The sequence below is a fragment of the Odontesthes bonariensis genome, chromosome 13 (assembly GCF_027942865.1).
Source record: "Odontesthes bonariensis isolate fOdoBon6 chromosome 13, fOdoBon6.hap1, whole genome shotgun sequence".
In the NCBI taxonomy this organism is placed as follows: Eukaryota; Metazoa; Chordata; class Actinopteri; order Atheriniformes; family Atherinopsidae; genus Odontesthes; species Odontesthes bonariensis.
This window is the reverse complement of record NC_134518.1, coordinates 11447376-11464799: the sequence shown is the minus strand read 5'-3', so window position 1 is coordinate 11464799 and position 17424 is coordinate 11447376. Positions and strand designations below refer to the sequence as shown.

Below are 17424 nucleotides of genomic sequence, written 5' to 3'. Positions count from 1 at the left end.
TAGATTCTATGGACACAACAAAACTCGGAATTTCTAGTTTTCTATCAGATAATGTTGAAGGAAAGGCCACTATAGACTGGATATTCAACTCGACCAGTCATGTAAAGTTTCTGAACCCAGACTTAAATATTTTAAGTCATGCTCTTGCGTAGTACGTGTAAAATCCATTGTTATTCTTGATCCATTAAAACATTTAACTTCTGTTGATACTGTACAAGACCGTTCGGTTTTCAAAGGAAAGCCACGGCGTTATCAAAGACGTACATTTCAAGAAAAAATAAAAAAAATCGAGTTGACCCGAGTTTCCAAGGAAACCCGAACGCAACATTAGCCCATCCTTTCAAAGTTACAGCTCTTTATTAGCGTCCTATGTTCGTGAAAATTAAAGTGCACGGGAAGGCAAATAAAGTAATTTAGCTCGCATTTAAGTTTCTAAATTGATATGTAATTGATTAAAACATATTCTAGTAACTTGTATTCAGTTGGTGTTAAATTTTGACGCAGTCGTAGTTGCGGCAGTTTACGACATTGTGTTGCGACACTGCACACAGCTCATCTGCGCTCTGGCTCGAAATGGCTTCGTCGTTTTGGAAAGGTGTTGTCGGTATTGGACTTTTTGCCTTAGCCCATGCAGCTTTCTCGGCGGCACAACGTGAGTTTCGGTGCAAAGAGTGAAGACACACGTCTCAATATCTAAACTGAATCCAGACAGTCTGTGTTTTCGCCGGGCAGGCCGATAAAACAGCAGGTCGGGCCTCTCGGTCCAGCAGCGAGCTAACAGGGTGCTAGAGCAGTTAGCTCCGCTATGAGTTAGTCTCCGGGGCGAAAGATAAATCTTCATTAATAACAGCGATATGTAACGTTTAGTGTCACTAATACAGTGGGGTATTTGAAAAACAGCCTGTTGGTAATGGAATACATCTCATTAAATTGATATTAGCTGGTAGCTTACAGTGTCGTGGTGTTTCTTGCTGTCACTAAATTTAAATTCTCCCATCAGATCGGTCATACATGCGGCTCACAGAGAAGGAGCACGAGACGCTACCGATTGACGTGAGTAACTTCCACTCTGATGCTAATTTCTGCTTTGATTTTATTATTATTATTTTATTTTTTTTTGTACAACACCCATCACCACCGTTTCCCGTCTGTTACAGATTGTATTGCAGACCTTATTATCGTTTGTGATGACCTGCTATGGAATTGTCCACATTGCTGGAGAGTTCAAAGACATGGACGCTTCTTCAGAGCTGAAAAACAAGTGAGTGTTTTCACCATCCCTGCACATCCCTCCCTTGATACTGTAGCATTTATAACTTCACTGTGGATCTGTTCCCACTGAGGCTGGATTTCCACAGGGTGATGTTATTTGTGGCCATTAAGATGGTGAACTCCTTCTCCGTTTTGTGCCTTTTGCACAGCTACAATCTAAAGATAAAAAAATATATATATATTTTTAAAAGGGTAACATTGAAAACACGCGCGTTTAATGAATAGACGACAACTTATTTAACTAAGGCAAAATAATATATTTTGTGATTTATATACTGGGGGAAATGATCCAGTGCAGCATATCTGTATGTGGTAAAAGTATATAAATTTGGGGCGGTCGGTGGCATAGTGGGTTAAGCAGCCGTTAAGCAGTCCACTTCTGGTCCTCGAGGGCCGCTGTCCTACATGTTTTAGATGTTTCCCTGCTTCAACACACCTGATTCACCATCATAAGCAGGCTTGTGCAGAACTTAACAATCTTTTGAAGAGATCCATTTCATCTGAATCAGGGGTGTTAAAGCAGGAAAACATCTAAAACCTGCAGGACAGCGGCCCTCGAGGGCCGACTTTGGACATCCCTGCTTTATGTCCTTCCCCCGCATATCCACATATGGATTAAGATTAGGATCAAGAATCTGTTTCTATCTCACGATTCTGCTATTTAGAACATCAACTTTATTGTTCTTTGCGCTTTCATCAGTAGAATGACTTGCTCTCCGAGGGCCTTTTTGTCCTGCTGCACGGCCAGCTGTCTCTTGATATTCAGATATGTCTTGACCGTATTCTCTAGTATTCACTGGTTGTAACACTTTGACAGCAAGCCGTAGTGGCCAAAGATGCAGCACAACAGGCCCACACCATGATACTACCACTACCATGTTTCACAGATAGGATATGGTTCTCATGCTGGACGGGCAGCAGTGTCTTTATCCTTTAGAGAGAAGGATTCAATTTCTTTATCTATATATTTATCTTTATCTACATTTTAAAGATTCATGCTCATTGTTTTCCATAGATGTTAAACAGTTTTACACACCAGGCATCACTTTTTCTCTTAAAGCAGATGTAAGGGCTCTTCGTGCACACCCCACAGTAAGAGTTAATCAGGACTTGCGTGCAACCTTCATGCCTAATTCATCTGCGAGACGGGTCCAGTCCCAGTGCTTTTCGTAACTATGACCCTTTTCCCCTCCACAGAACATTCGACACACTGAGGAACCACCCGTCCTTTTACCTTTTCAATCACCGAGGTCGAGTGCTGTTCCGCACGCCGGAGGAGGAGCCCTCCTCTGTACGCAACCAGCAGGCTCTTCCCAATCCCATACGGCTACGCAAGCTGGAGCATTTGCACTGAGACTGGCCTTTCCTGCCTGTAACATCGTCATCAGTCAGATAGGTTTTGTTTTTGTTAGACAGAGGACGGAAACTGAGAATTCATCTTCCTCCACTTTGATTTTTATTTGTAAATAAACTAATAAGCTGTCCAGACATGCATCTCTGTCCATAAAGTGGTTCCCACCATATTCAACATTGACTGTGCCAACCCTTCATTCTTTTTTTTCAAGCAGATTTGTTTGTACATACGGTCTGTAATCGCTTTGGAGTCTTCAAATATTGAGACGTGTGCCCCCTTCTGTCCCTTCTGAACTGCGTTTGGGATATTGCTGTCCTTTGTATATCTTTTGTATGAGGGGGTATAACAAAACCTGTTTTGTTAACGTTTCATTTCAACCGTACATCACAGTCTCCAGCAGGCAAAAGGGTAACCGATGAGTTTTATCGTACGAAACCGAGGACTCTTTATTTTGGCCGATGACGTCCTGGAGGCAGAAAGACTCTGCACTTCCTGTATGAAAGAAAATGGTTGGGTTTCATGCCACAGGAAGTCAGCTCAAGTTGAGAAGTGAGAGCAGGACACATTAGACCACCATTCTAATGATGCTGTGAACACTAAACTGAAAGGAATGGTACATTTATCTGGGTGACTTTAGTTTTTCCTCCATTTTTCCATTTTGTTAAGATTCAACAGATTGTTTTTAATTTAATAAAAGTCATACTGATTTTACTGTTGTGTGTGTGTGTGTATATCTTTTCTCCTGCGTTGCAGCTCAGAGGCAGGCCTAATTATTGCTTCTTCTGCCAAAAGTATTTAAGCTGAAAGGTTCATTGATGGGTCATTCTCTTTAGGAAGAAATAAACTGCAGATGCCCGTCTTGTGAACGATTACCTGAATCAGTGTCACGGTGAGATGTGCTGTGACCTTGATGCAGGATTGCTGCATCCAAACTAGCAACTGATGAAATCACCTGCAGGTGGTTATGTTGGACACTAGGTGGCAGTGCAGGCTGAGAAAGCAGGTTAGGTACGTTTTAGCTTAAAGTGCTTCCTTTTGCAAGTGAGAGTAATAAATAAAAGCACTAACACACAAAGCTGCAGATACCAGTCTACCTGTGGGATATTTTTGTGTTTTATTTTAAAAAAATGTGCATAAAACTTTCCACTTTGTATATGTATAACAGTTTACAAAAAAAAAATGGCTTTGAACATTTCTTCCAAAATATTTCTTATACTCTGACGTAAATTCACAAAAATAATCTATTTGCCTATGAACATTTAAAAAGTAGTGTACATCTGCTGTAAAAGCAAGGAAAACAGAGCAGGAGCGCCGATGTAAAAAGCCGCGGAGGACACGTCACCGACTGTTCAACAAGGCGCCGACTGTCAGCCAAGCCTGGACAGAGGCAAACCCTGCTGGGAGTTACGTTGTAATGCCGAGGTTCAATGGAGTGTTTCTGGTGGAGCTGCTGTGTGTGTGTTGTGAAGTTGAAGTAAACCGTCATGACCTATTGCTGTACTAAGAGATAAAAGGAGGATGATCCTTAGTCATTAAACCAGTGTCTGTGTGAGATATTTAAGGACTGAAAGTCTGTTTCCAGCTCCCAAAATACTGATGCATATACATACTGGCAGATATTAAAATCAGCTTTAAAACTCGATGAGGTTGTCTGCAAAATATGTCCAATTAGTAACGAAGTTGACCTGAATTTAGACATTTAGAAGCCATATAATCAAGTTAACATGTTAAATTGAACCTTTTCTCAGTGAAAAAAAAAGAAAAGGCGCATTGGGTAATACGTCAATATGTGCTATGAGATATTTCAGATTTTGCTGTACCACTTATTCTGTATTATGTATTGCCGCTGCAAAATAAAGTTACTCGTATGCTCATAGACTTCAGCCATATTGCACGCTCCAATGCCGTTTCATGTCAACATCAACCTCTGAAATGAGGCAGATGTATTCGGGCTTCACCAGATTCCTCCTGCCAGCCGCAAATTTACATTTATGTGCAACCTTTTGTTTCCATAAAAGAAAAGAGAAAAAGTTGCAGCGGTTCAAACGCTCCTCAGACCAGCTGAAGAAAGGTCTGTTTTTAAAGAACAGCAGAGGAAAATGTTTACCTTTTGCTCATGTAAGGATCTGCCAGCTTATCATGTATTTATCTAATGGAGCAAGTGTGTGTGTTTGTGTGTGAACAACTTGTTCATACAGACAAAAGCCACATGGATGTTTAAGGCATCTGTCAAAAGGAGGAGGATTATTTTCAAAGTCTCTTTACCCTGTCCTGAAGGGCTCTCCTTCTGTTAAACCCTCTGCCTCTGACCCCGTGTGATGTAACAGTACGAGCTTCGACCGTCAGAGCATTTGTCCCTCCATGTCTGGTCCTTCAGTTTGTGTCGGTGAGGTCGGTCAAGAAAAATGAGACCCAGCAGTCAAGAACATATGCTTCAGAGGAAAGGAGCCCCGCTCCCCTCTCCGGTAACTACCTGCCGTGATCGTTGGGAAGCTGTGAGCATGTTTCTTTCTTCTCCTCCAACTCGGCGAGGGCGGTCTCCAGCTGTTGGATCAGCACCCGCTTTTTGAACCTGCCAAAAGAGGCAACATTCATTTAAAAGAAGCAGGAAACTAAGTGGGGGAAATGGCAATCATGACAGTTTAGCCACTTTAGATGCCGTGCTTCATATCTATCTTGCAGCACTGTCAGAGTTGGAGCCAGCCAGTCCAAAAAGAAAATCACTCAAGTGCACGACACAGAAGAGCTTTGGTATGATCTCCAAGATTCCTGGAACATTTAAAACCTTTTCATAGTGCTGTGGATGAACTTAATTTTCAAATGCAATCAAAATAATTGCTGTGCGGTCATGAGTCATTGCTGCGTAAGCTGCAGTGCTTCAAGGACACACAATCTACTATGTGATGGGACTGCAATCACACACGGTTGGAATAACTGACACGCTGCCAAGCAGGCATGTTTGGAGATTACTGTGATGCCTTAAAGAGATTAGTGAGTCTTCCTCTTGACTGAATAAACTAAAAAATGGCTCATTGTTTCTTACCTGGCAGCCTCTTTGATAGCATGCTGGATGAAGTATCTCTGTACATCTACCGGCCCTTTCACCTGCTGCAGCAGACCGAGTATTTCCTTGGAGTCTGAGACAAAGCACACAAACACAGACTGAGACCCACATCACATTTTCCCCGTATGAAGACTCTAATCAGATTAGAAAAAAAACCAAGTGTCATGACGGATTGGCTTGTACTCACTTCGTCCGGGTTTGCGGACCTCCTTGATCACTCGGCTCCGCAGCTCTGCTTGGCAGCCATCCAGCGGGGCGATGATGATGGTCTCAAGCACAGCGGCGTCAGTTTCAGCATCGTCCAGCTCGCTCTGTGGACTTAGAGGCTCACAGTTGTGTTTCTCCTCGAGCATCTCCTCTTCCAGATGATCAACCACCAGCCTGTCCTCCACCGTACTGATGTCCTCGACCTGAATCGCTGCTTCCCCCACGACCTTCTCCTCTAAGCTCAGAGCAGATGGACTCCCCGTCTTTGTGTCCATCTCAGCTGGCCAGATCTCCCCAGAGTCAAGCCCGAGAACACTTTCGCCGTTGCTCTCACTGACAGCCATGCTGCTGCTATCCGCTTCTGATTGGTTAAAAATGAGTAACCTACGATTTTACTATCAGTTCCACATAGATCTATTCTCATTTGATCAGGACACAAATCCGGTGCTTTAAGTGACCCTTAATCTCACCTTTTGGCTGTGGAGGGGGTTTCTGCTGGCTCTGAACCCCTGCCTGACTCTTTCCAATCACATGGTTGGCGTTCCCCGGTGGAGTCCCCGGTGGCCGACGCAGCAATGGTGACACACTGCGCCTTCGTTTCACAGTACCGCTCAAGTTGGAATCACTGGAATTTCCCCTTTTCTTATTTTGTGGGCCTGCTACAAACTCGTCTGCCTCATCGATCATCATCCCCTGGGAAAGACATTTGAGAGAGCAAAACATTGCAGAATGAAAGGACTAAACACAGAAAGAAGACATTCGCCATGACAACACTATGTAGTGTTTAACAATACCGATCAGTTGTGCGGGTTGATAAGTCTTTACCTTTTTATCTTGCTTGAAAGGATTCCCAAATGTGTGCAGCCGTTTAGGTTGATCGGGATCAATCTCTCTCAAAGGAGATGGCATCATTTTGAGGTACTCCTGATAGTTTCCCATCTGTGCCACTGGAATACTGTGCAGGTAGTCTAGAAAACAATTCAAACTTGCATTGCTGGATTTGTTTGGTATTTCAGATACATATCCTGTAAGCGGTGAGACTGGGAATAATCGTCACAATAATCGTCAGAGAGCACTGGGAATAATCGTCAGTCAAGAAACCACAATTGATCTCTCCGTTACACATTATCCACAAGAATATATACCTTCGTCTTGCCCTCGGATCAGTTTTAAAGACGTCCGCAGCAAATTGGAGCGCATTCGGGTGAGCTGATCCAGAAGGTTCCGTCTTGGAATGTCATAGGCATTCCGGTAGGCTTGAGGTTTTAGATCCTGCGAGCGCATTTTCAGAGAAAGTGAGTGGAAACCAACCAAAACCTGTACGTGTGATCTTTTGTTTGACACGGAACAGAAAGTATGTCACACACTGTGAAATGTCCTCGCTGTGTTAACTGTACCTTGTTGAGCAGGGCGATCTGGAAGCCGGCAAACTCTTTGAAGTTCATGTCCACCAGGCGAAGGGGCCCCTCCCCGGTGATTCCCTGCAGGAGCTGCTTAAAGTCTTGTCGATAGGCCAGAGAGGGTGAGTTGGAGTGGTTCTTTACTTTTATGCCAGTTTCTTGAGGAGCCTTCTTCCCAACTGACACAATGAGACGTTCTGACTCCATTTTTGCCTTAAAAGCAACAGAAAAAAAAAAGACAATTTCATATCTGTATAGATTATATATTTAGGGACTAAAATAAAAATTGTGTGTGTTTTTATATCATCATGTGGACCAAATCCTGACAGAACACCTCATGTAAATGTGGGGACCTTATTGTTCTCCTCTAAAGTCAAAAGTGTTTTTGAGGGTTTCAGGATGAAAGAGAGTTGAGGACCACAGCCAACACCTGCCCAATTGTTCCTCTAGTAGCTTTGTAAACGTTTACAGGAAGCAGCTGGGATTAACTGAAACCTCAATGCACCTCTGAGACACGACTGAGTCTCACCCTTCCCCGCTTGGTGTGCTTAGACTGCTCCAACATCTTGGCTGAATTCTCAGCAGGACATACCCACCATGAGAATTTAAGTTACGACTTAGTCACAGCTTCAATGTCACAGAAATATTGAAAGTCTGAGTAAAGCAGAAAGAAATCTGCATTCGGAGTTTGTCACATTACAGAAAAACTTGTTTCTCACCACTCAGCCAAACATGAACAGACAGATCTTATGTCAGCTCAAATTAACCACACCGATAATCCAACTGAGCTCGTTTTAAGCTCAGCAAATTGCTTAGAAATGAAATCACAAACGTTCAGTGCAGACATTAAACATTTCTATCACCTATCATCAACGTTGTTAAACTGTGGAAGTTACACTTTCATGGCAGCTTGCTGTAATGAGGGAAGAAAGGTTAGCAGTCCATAACGCTTCAGAGGTGAGGCCGCTTTTGTTTGCCATATATACAATCCCACTGCGTCATGGACTCATGATTTTAGACCTTCCCTAAAAATATTGAACAGAAAATCAATGAAACACTGTTTAACAGTCCAACTCCACAATTCAGTAAAGAACACAGTTTTTTCTGCCCTTTAACACGTTAGACTGCTTGCTTCTTTCTTAACAAACTGCTCTGTTTGCCCCGTAGAGCAGCTGATTTGTGCTGATCTGAGATCTGCAGGTCGCAGCGCACGGGATCAATGAGCCCGATTTTACTTACTCTGTGATTGTTTTAAGCGTCCATGCTTGGCTGGGTGGTTAATGACTCATTTTTATGTTATGTGCACAGATAAAGGCACAAAGATTTACTTCTGCTTTACTTCACTTACTGCCTAAATCTTTCTTGACCACTTCTATTGCATACATACATAATGCATGCTCGTGTCTGACTTCTTGAGTTCAATCTAGGACAGCATGACAAACGAGTAGTTAGAACTCAACTCACGTCTTACTTTAAATTTGAACTTTGTCCCGTATCTCAATAATGAAGAACTTTAGACCCGTCATTCCATTAGATTTGGAAATATACCCTCAAATCACAGATTATACAGGCCCTAAGGATACTTAGACAACTGATAAATACACTATATTTTTGTATTCCACCTTGTGTTTTCTCCTCCAACTACTATAACTGTCACAGTTTATCAAAATGATGTAAAAAGAACTTATGTACAAGCAGTATTTACCTGCTGGCTGAGCTTCTTCAGGTAGGAAATGACACTGTAACTCAGACCGCAGTCCATGGTGTCTGCAATGAGGTTAGGGGCTCCCATCATCCTCAATGCCTTTTTTAAGGGCTGTTAGAGCATAGCAAAAGAAAATGTATTAAATATGTTAGTTGGAAAGAAAAACACCAATAAACACCCTTACTGAAGGCAGCTTAAGTACAGGCGCATTTGTTTACCAGGAGGTAGTATGGAGGCATCGTCTTCAGGTACATCTCAAAGGCCTGCCGCCACTTGAGGTTCGCTTTTAGCTTGTGCACTTTAAATAAATCGTCTGAAAGGAGAAAATGGGTTTTGGAGAAGTTTTAGCTTTCTGGATCAGTGACCAGCAGTCAGCCATGAAGCTTGATACTGACTCAACAAGAAGCATTCAGACATACACTACTTCAATTCCCCAAAATAGAAAAACGTTTGTCGAAACTATTAAAGATGAACTTCAAGTTGCATTTGCTATTCTTTAGAGCTAAATGCCACTCAAGGAAAAACAAAAAAAGACTGGAAATGAAGAGATGCCCCAGAAAAAGAAGGATTTTTCTATTTAGTATCAGCACTGATCTACTGACCCAGAAGTTCTGAGGCCACGTTAAAGATAAGTTTACGTTTTAAGAGTCTTACCGAGGAGCGGGAGAAGGACTTGGTAGTTGTAAGGCATGACAAACAGGTTGACACAGGTGAGAGTGGTGCTTGCTTTAAGGTACCCAAATGGCTGTCCGAGGTCATTTTGCTTCCCACTGCTGTTGACAAACACCTGAGGACCAGAAGGGAAACGATCTAATATTTGACATTAACATTAAAATTCTACTTTACAGCAGAATATATTACCAACTCACAGCCGGTGACCGTGAGAGCATTTTGCCTACCTGCCAGCACATGTGAGGAGACTTCCTTTCCAGAATGTACTGGGTGAGTGGAGAAGGCTCCAGTTCATACTTGTCAAAGGGAAGCTTGTCAATTATCATGGGCTCACATTCCCCGCAAGAGAAACGCACCACAGGATGAGCAGAGCGAGGTGGCTGGGAGGAACAGATGATGGAGGTCAGTGTTGGATACATCCAGCAATGACAGCAATGTACAACAAAGCATAAAAGATTAACAGGTGACCAAAATGATCAGGATCCAACACCTGATTGCACTATGGTGCACATGGCAGATTTTTTAGATGGGCATAAGGTTGTCAAGTAAAAGTGGAGAAGACAGAAAGAAAGTGAAATTAATGGAGCAGAAGAGTAAGATGATGAGAAAGACGTGGAAAATCTGCATCGCAGAAGACAAAATGGCAACTCAAATTTAAGCATTAATCCAGCTACTCTGTAAGCTTCTCTGCTCACCAGCGTTGGAGAATTCTGGTCCGGCCAGAAGGACTCTGGTATGGGCCAATGGCCCACTGGCACCCCGGTCTTTGGGTTTGGTCGCACGTAGATTAGTTTGTGGCAGCTGTGCCAGGGCTGTGGGCTGAAAGATGACACAGGACGACTGGACTCCACAGAGTTATCTGCAAAACATACAGGATAATGTGAATCAAATGCCAGCAAATACAAATGATAAACAGAATGACAATAACAGGCTTATCTATAATTCCCCTGAATATTTTTGGTTTTCCTAAGTACTTTACTTAGAAGGTTAAAACTCCTGAAATGGTATACAAACAACTCGTAAACTCTTCTTTTACCAATGGAACCAGGTGCAAGTTAAATCAAACTACTTTGTTTCTTATACGGCTGTATATTTGCACTCAGCTCTCTTTTTAGTGTAAAACGAAACGGTGTTGATTCCAAATCGGAAGAATCTCCTCTGAATTCTCTGGTTTTGAGTGTCCAGAATATCTTTGTTCAAACTAACTCAAGGAAATGTGATTAGAAAAATGTGTTTAGTGTGAAACTCTGCTTCTCAGTGTGCTGGTTTCAGGGAGAACTCACTCTTCTGTGAGCTGAACCAAGAACAGGCAGTGTGTGGAAGGGCTGTCGCCCTGTGGTCTACTAGGGGTGCAACGGATCGAAAAACTCACGGTTCGGATCGTTCCTCGGATCGGATCATTTTTCGGATCAGCAAAAAAAAAAAAAAAAATAGACAAGACAAATAAACATGTTTTGTCTTTTTGTTTATTAACACTTTTAAATTATCAACGTGGCTCGAGCACGTTCACCATGTGTTTAAAGCCCTTGTTTTGCACAACTGAATATGGCCTCATGTCTGCACCTATAAACACACCGATAGCGTTTGTGATCGCTTTAACCCGGTCGGATTGTGAAGGAAGGGGCTGCTTAAATGCCGCGGTGATGAGCGGTTGTTGAGCCGCTTTCCGTTTCACTTCTGTCAGTGAAACACCGGGGTGATGTCGCGTCAAATGCGTGGCCATGCTCGATGTGTTTCGACTGTTGTGTGGCTTTCTTGTGCCACAGTGCCTACACACCGTCACGGTTTTATCCACCAACCTCTTTCCTTTGACAGGGAAGCCAAAATGCTCCCAAACAGGGGATTTAAATGACGTGGGGCGTTCAAGCTCTTCTGTTCCTCCGCTCGCCATGACCACGCTGTGTTGCAGGTTAGGGGTTTTCTTTATGTTAGCTATCGCTATGTCAGCTACGTGTTATGTCTGTGTGGAAACCTAGGCGAGAGGTTGGTGTGGCAGCGCGAGTATATGGAAACAGACAGACAGAGGCAGCAGTTATCGTTACAGTAGTCACCGAAATCTAGCCTACTTTAATTTTCCATGCCCACTGTTCTACATGTTGTACGCTGAGGACAATAAATCACAAACGAGCCATAGGACTGTTTGCTTATTGAAGCGGGAACTGTTGCAGACTTTTACCCAGAGCGTGGAAAGTAGCTCTGTCCCTGGAACTAGCAGGAATGGTAACGGCTGTGTGAGGACTGAACATGCGCACAATTTTTTTTTTTTCATAAATCAATCCGCGGATCATGTGTGTGCCGAACCGAAATAATTGATCCGAACGGATCACGGATCAATGATGATCCGTTGCACCACTATGGTCTACCAGTGCGCCCCGCCCAAAAGCTCACCTTCGCCTACGAGAGGCGGATCAGGCCCGGTCTTTTCAAAGTTGATGACTACGCCACTTTGAACCTTTTGGACCAGAGACTCCAGACACTGGTTTAACATCCTCTGTGTTCGCACACAGTACGATCGCCCTGAGAGGATCAAAACGTAAGGAAATGAGTCCCTGTGTTACAGACACATAACGAATGGACCAAAGAGGAAGAAAATGCCAAACCTCCAGTGACTTCACACATCTGGGTGATTGAAGACTCATCTGTGGGGACGCTACCGAGTTGCTCGTTGTCCGGGGTAGCTGCTCCCGGCAGCCTCAGTACCAGCGCGAACAGACGCTGGTCCCAGCGAAAAGGCTCTTTGGTCAGCTCGCTGCCAGCCAAAGGAGAGTTCAGAGGCAGGTGCAGCTACACAGAGGTTAATATGAGGAACCGGCATTATTTTCATGGTACAGACACATGTGGCCATTTTACAAAAGTGGCGACGCTACCGCACAATAAATACAAACAATAGCTGATTGCACCCTGTGATGGACTGGTGACCTGTCCAGGATGCCCAATGACCCCGACTTTGGATTAAGTGGGTACAGAAAATGGATGGATGGATGGATGGTTGCACTGTGGCATTTGCTTGTGCTCTCACCTCATCTGGCACCCCCGAGCTGTGTGTAAGCTTGTTCCCATCAGTGATAGTGATGATCACAGATGGCTCGAGGAAGAACGGGTTACGACCCTGGGGGGGGGGGGACAGAAACATTCACCAGTTAAACTGAAGCTCAAGAAAACAGTGAGGCTATTTATTCTCACTAGTCTGTCTTGCTTTCTTTACATTCCAAAACACTGCCCTGGGATCTGTGCCTGAGAAATATTCCCATCTTCTAAAGCACTAGATATATACTCATCTCAAGTGCTTAAACATGATGACAAAATTCTTGCATGCTGGTTTAAAAGAGATTACAAAAATTTGCATGGAATTACCATCACACCTCTGCGAACCCACTGGCCAACTGTGTGCTGCAGGTGCTTATCTTTGCTTTGTGTCAGAATGCCTGTGTAAGCTGCAGAATGTCCTTGTGTTACTCATTCAGGGCTGTGCCGTAGAGGTCGGCCTTGTCTAATTCAAACACATAGGGAATGCCTAAGTAGATTTACACGCTCCTGATGCACAGAACTTGTCTCACTGAAGTAATCCTTTACTGCCTTTGAGCAGGGTTTTAGAGAAACGACCCAAGGAGAAAATTACGCCGTCATCTAGGTTGAGTAGATTAAACTTTGGTCAAAAGTCAATATTCTCCATGTTGTCGTCAGGTAGAGAAGAGACGGAATGGTGACAGAAATATTGGGAAAAGTCACTTTCCTATTAGGATATTAAAACTATTACAGATGTGTGCAGTCACATTCAGTTTAACGCATTGTAATAATCGACTGCTTTCAAACCTGTCCGTAGTTGTCGATTCCAGAGACGAGACGGTTGAGGTTAAGCAGGTCAAAGGCCGTGCGTAGAGCGTGGCCTAACGTGGTCAGCCCAGATGCCTGCAGGTTCTTAAGCTCGCACATGAAGGTGGCGTGGTTCTCCTTCCAGCCTGCCTGAAAAACAGTGGAACGCGTGGACAATGTGAGGAACGCTCTGCACAGCCAACAGCCACACAACAGGCAGCAGAGTTGCAGCGCAGCGCAGAGTGAGCAGCCACAAAACCAAAATAGATGCACACCCACACACATACCGTGTTATTACAAAGAAAAAACAGGGAGACTTTTGTTCACGGACAACTCAAACCGATTAATTGAAGTCGACAACTGTGCCTGATAGCATGAGGGGTTAAAAGTCTTTGCAGTCCTTTGATTCTGAGCAACAGGATGTGACACAAACTGCAATCTTAGGTCGGCTTTTGTGAGGCTCAAGAAATGTAATAATGTTGAAATCCAGAATCTCATTTCAAACAGGACGAGAAGACACACTTTCCACTGCTGCATATCCTCTGCGGGAGACGTATACACCCACAGGAGAGGAGACGAGCCTGCAGCTGCTCCTGCGCTTTTCTCCAGCGGGGTCAAGCACTTTAGCACTGCGGCTCGATGCTTAATCTACACATGACCTGCAAGCTTACATCTTCCTTTGCAGGGAGAGCGCCGGGAAGAGGCTACATATACAGAGAAGAAAGAGTCTCCAGCTGCCTGTATCAATGTGTACAATATGAATCAGGCTATAACAAGACTATAAATCTCAGTGAGCTGCTGAAAGCTGAAGGAGGAAACAAACTCACAGTGGTACTGTGGCAGCAAAGTAACCAACTTTTACTGCAGAAATGTACGGCGCACTCAATAATTCACATTGCAGTTTTCTTCCCGCCTGAGCTCCCCTTTCTCTCCCTCTGCATCAACAATTTATTGCTTCAGACTGTAAGATCAAAGTAGCCCTCATCAGTACAACCTTGTCTTTTCATCATAAACAACAGGGGGGAGGGGCACAATAAGGACAATGACAGGGAAAGGAGTTGAGGGCAGACTTTACAAGAAGGGAAGAAGCACATCAGACAGCACCTGGATGAGTACACGAGAGGGAGGAGAATCCCACCTATGATCATTCGGGCTGAGGCGTGATCCAAAAGTCTGTCTCCGTGTGCCACATTTACAGACTGTGAATATTGTGAATATGAAACTTCTGTGTAATCTATCCCGACAATAGCGACAACTTCATCTGCCCGTTGATGTTCATTTACAAGCCTTTATTGATCAGGTGACATTCTGATGTCGCTGCTGCTCATTAATTGTTACACATCACTGGCAAAAGTTAGGGAATCCCCATTTGAGGGACGTTTGTTGAGGTGTTTCACTTTGTAGAAAAACAAAAAAACTCAAAGCACAGATGTGACAGAAAACTGCTTTATTTAGCAGCTGGACATTTTGGCCTCGTAAAACAAACTAAAATAAGTAAATAAATAATCAATAAAACGGTTGTGATTTGAGCGTGTTTGACTGTTGTTTGCCAGCCATTCCACTGAGTCGATCGATACCTCTTTCCTGAAAGAAGAGCTCTTTGCTCAGTGACTACATGCATTATAGCGAGGGGGTTTCATTGCTGGATATAACTCCTTTTACTACCCTTTTCAAGGAGTTTTATAAACCTTTCCATAGTCTCAGCTGTCAGCTGTATATATTTTTATTCTACAAAAAAAGGGCAGCTGAATGAACATCCTCCTCAGTGGTGATTCCATCTTTTTTCTAAGGGTTGTAATAATGCAATATGGCTATTCAAAGACTGGAAGACTGGCAGGGAGCACTAAACCTACTGATTTATTAACAACAGGAAGTCAAAAGTACAATCCGAGTACGTAAATCATAATGAAATAGATATTCAAACTGAAAACATGAAAGACAAGTTGGCTAGAAATTAATTTGAAGCTTTTAATAAACCCAGTCTTGCTGGCTCTGGTTTGTCCTACCATGTCCGATATTCTCATTTGAAGGACATGTGCACAATCGAGGCATTTCCAAACTTCCCCCCCATTCCCCCGTTTGATAATTCTCACATGCACGCAAAAACTATTTCATAGTTTGCATTCAGCCATCTTGTGATGGACAACAAGATCTTCATGAAAAGCATGCAGCTGCCTGAATGGCTCACCAAAGCGAGGCATGGAAATAATGTGTCATTACAGGTACGTTTTGGCAAGCTCTCTGCTTAATAACGTATGCGCCTTTTTTTCTCCTTCCATTTTCTTTCAGTTCCAGCACTTTGTTATTTGGTCATCAGAAATGAAAAATACACTCAGGGAAGAATGAAATTCTTCTTTGATGAAATGAGTGGGGTTAATGGCATGTTGGCACACTGCGTTAAGAGTAGCAGGCTACACTGTTGTGTGACAGGAGTTGGCCAGCCAATACAAATCTACAACACAGAGCAGCTACTGATGCTGCTCAGAGACTTTGGAGGTTTGTGTGGGTACTTAGGATTATGTTTTATTGGGCATGAAAGACTCAGGGAAATTATGTTCCAGGTCATAAAACAAGTCAATAGATTAGTGGTGAGGATATCTTTGATGACATGAATCCCATGACATTATTGCAATGATTCACAGGCTGCATGTATGCTCATTCCTCTGTGTGCTTGAAAATTCTGTGTTTCTACGTTGGGCCGTTATGCTCATAATATCAGCATGAAACATAATTATCATATGCATATTGATAATCCTGTTGTAGCGTACTCGTACAAACATAAAATAACAAAATCTCACGATGAGAGGGTTTATCAACGTCCATCCAAGACTGGCCAATTGTTATGCGTGGCTGATAAATGGGGCGGGGTGGAGAATGATTGACGGTCTCTTTGACCAATCTAAATATTGGAGTTTTAAAAAAAAGATGGGTGACGTCACGCATGATAATAAATCTCCCCGCCTCCATCTCGACGCCCGAGACTTTTCTCAACACAAAAGCAAAATGTCCGCTGGATGTTCGGAGGCAGTGCGGCTCCGGGTCTGCGGGTTTTTGGAGCAATAATTTGCCGTTTTCGCCACCGGGAAGCCGCCCAGCACCGACTACGAACCAGAGGGACAATAAAGTCTCACTCACAGAGAAACACGTTCGACGTGTCAAATGTAAAAGTTGTATCATTTGCTAATTACCTTCACTCCGTATGGTGGCTCATCGAATGTAACTAGCATGTACCTGTCGCCTCTACTAGCCGGGTCTCGGGCACGCAGCTGTCAAAAAAAAAGAAAACCAAAACACCATTTATCAATTTCGTCGGAGCTTGCCCAAGGAACCCTAAGCTTATCAAAGGTGCATCCTTGCTGAAAAAATCGGGGTAAAATAATTCTTTACCTTCATAAAGACCTCAACCGCGCCTTTAGCAACGTCCAGATACGTCGTACCCAAATAAGTGCGCTGATTCATAGAGGCGGACGTGTCTAACAGGAAAAGTAAAATAGGCATTTTAAATATAAAGCCGCGGTGATATGATTTTCTAAAATAACTGTAACCCACATATGAACTATCGTGCGGCCAAACAATTCACACGTGTGTGTATATATATTTGTTATAAGCCCCCCCCTCCAGAAGAGGGCCGTTGCCTCTGCCCTCTCTGAGTCTGCCTTTCCAAAGCTGTGTCTGCTCGCGCTGTTCAACTTCTGCTCCTAACCGAATGGAACGCCCATTTCCCTCCACTACGACGCCATTGGTCGAACCCCAGCCCATTGACCACGCCCCTGACATATATAATAACATAAAGAGGTCGAGATGGCTCACGAACGTTGTTACTTTTAGTGTATTTTCGATGTGAGGGTGGATATTCAAAGAAAGATTTATAACGCTGATATGTATCTTTGATCCAACCAAGCCGCCTCACTTGAAACGAGAGCTGGTGATTGTATTT

General features: G+C 43.4%; 2 protein-coding genes across 2 annotated transcripts; one reads left to right on the top strand and one right to left on the bottom strand.

Annotated features, from left to right (window-relative positions):
- Positions 1-366: 366 nt before the first annotated feature.
- Positions 367-3337, top strand: mmgt1 (membrane magnesium transporter 1). The gene is made up of 4 exons (XM_075480952.1): positions 367-652; positions 1001-1053; positions 1158-1261; positions 2470-3337. The coding sequence occupies exons 1-4, from the start codon at positions 574-576 to the stop codon at positions 2624-2626; spliced, it is 393 nt and encodes a 130-aa protein (XP_075337067.1). The 5' UTR covers positions 367-573; the 3' UTR covers positions 2627-3337.
- ints6l (integrator complex subunit 6 like) lies at positions 3001-17151 on the bottom strand. Its single transcript, XM_075480951.1, has 18 exons — positions 16875-17151; positions 16676-16753; positions 13488-13637; positions 12694-12783; positions 12275-12458; positions 12063-12191; positions 10370-10533; positions 9902-10054; positions 9657-9789; positions 9221-9315; positions 9003-9113; positions 7295-7510; positions 7043-7169; positions 6723-6865; positions 6368-6590; positions 5878-6258; positions 5670-5763; positions 3001-5198 (listed from the first exon to the last, which is right to left on the bottom strand). Exons 1-18 carry the CDS (start codon positions 16983-16985, stop codon positions 5096-5098), a joined length of 2685 nt encoding a protein of 894 aa, XP_075337066.1. The 5' UTR covers positions 16986-17151; the 3' UTR covers positions 3001-5095.
- Between the last annotated feature and the right edge of the window lie 273 nt (positions 17152-17424).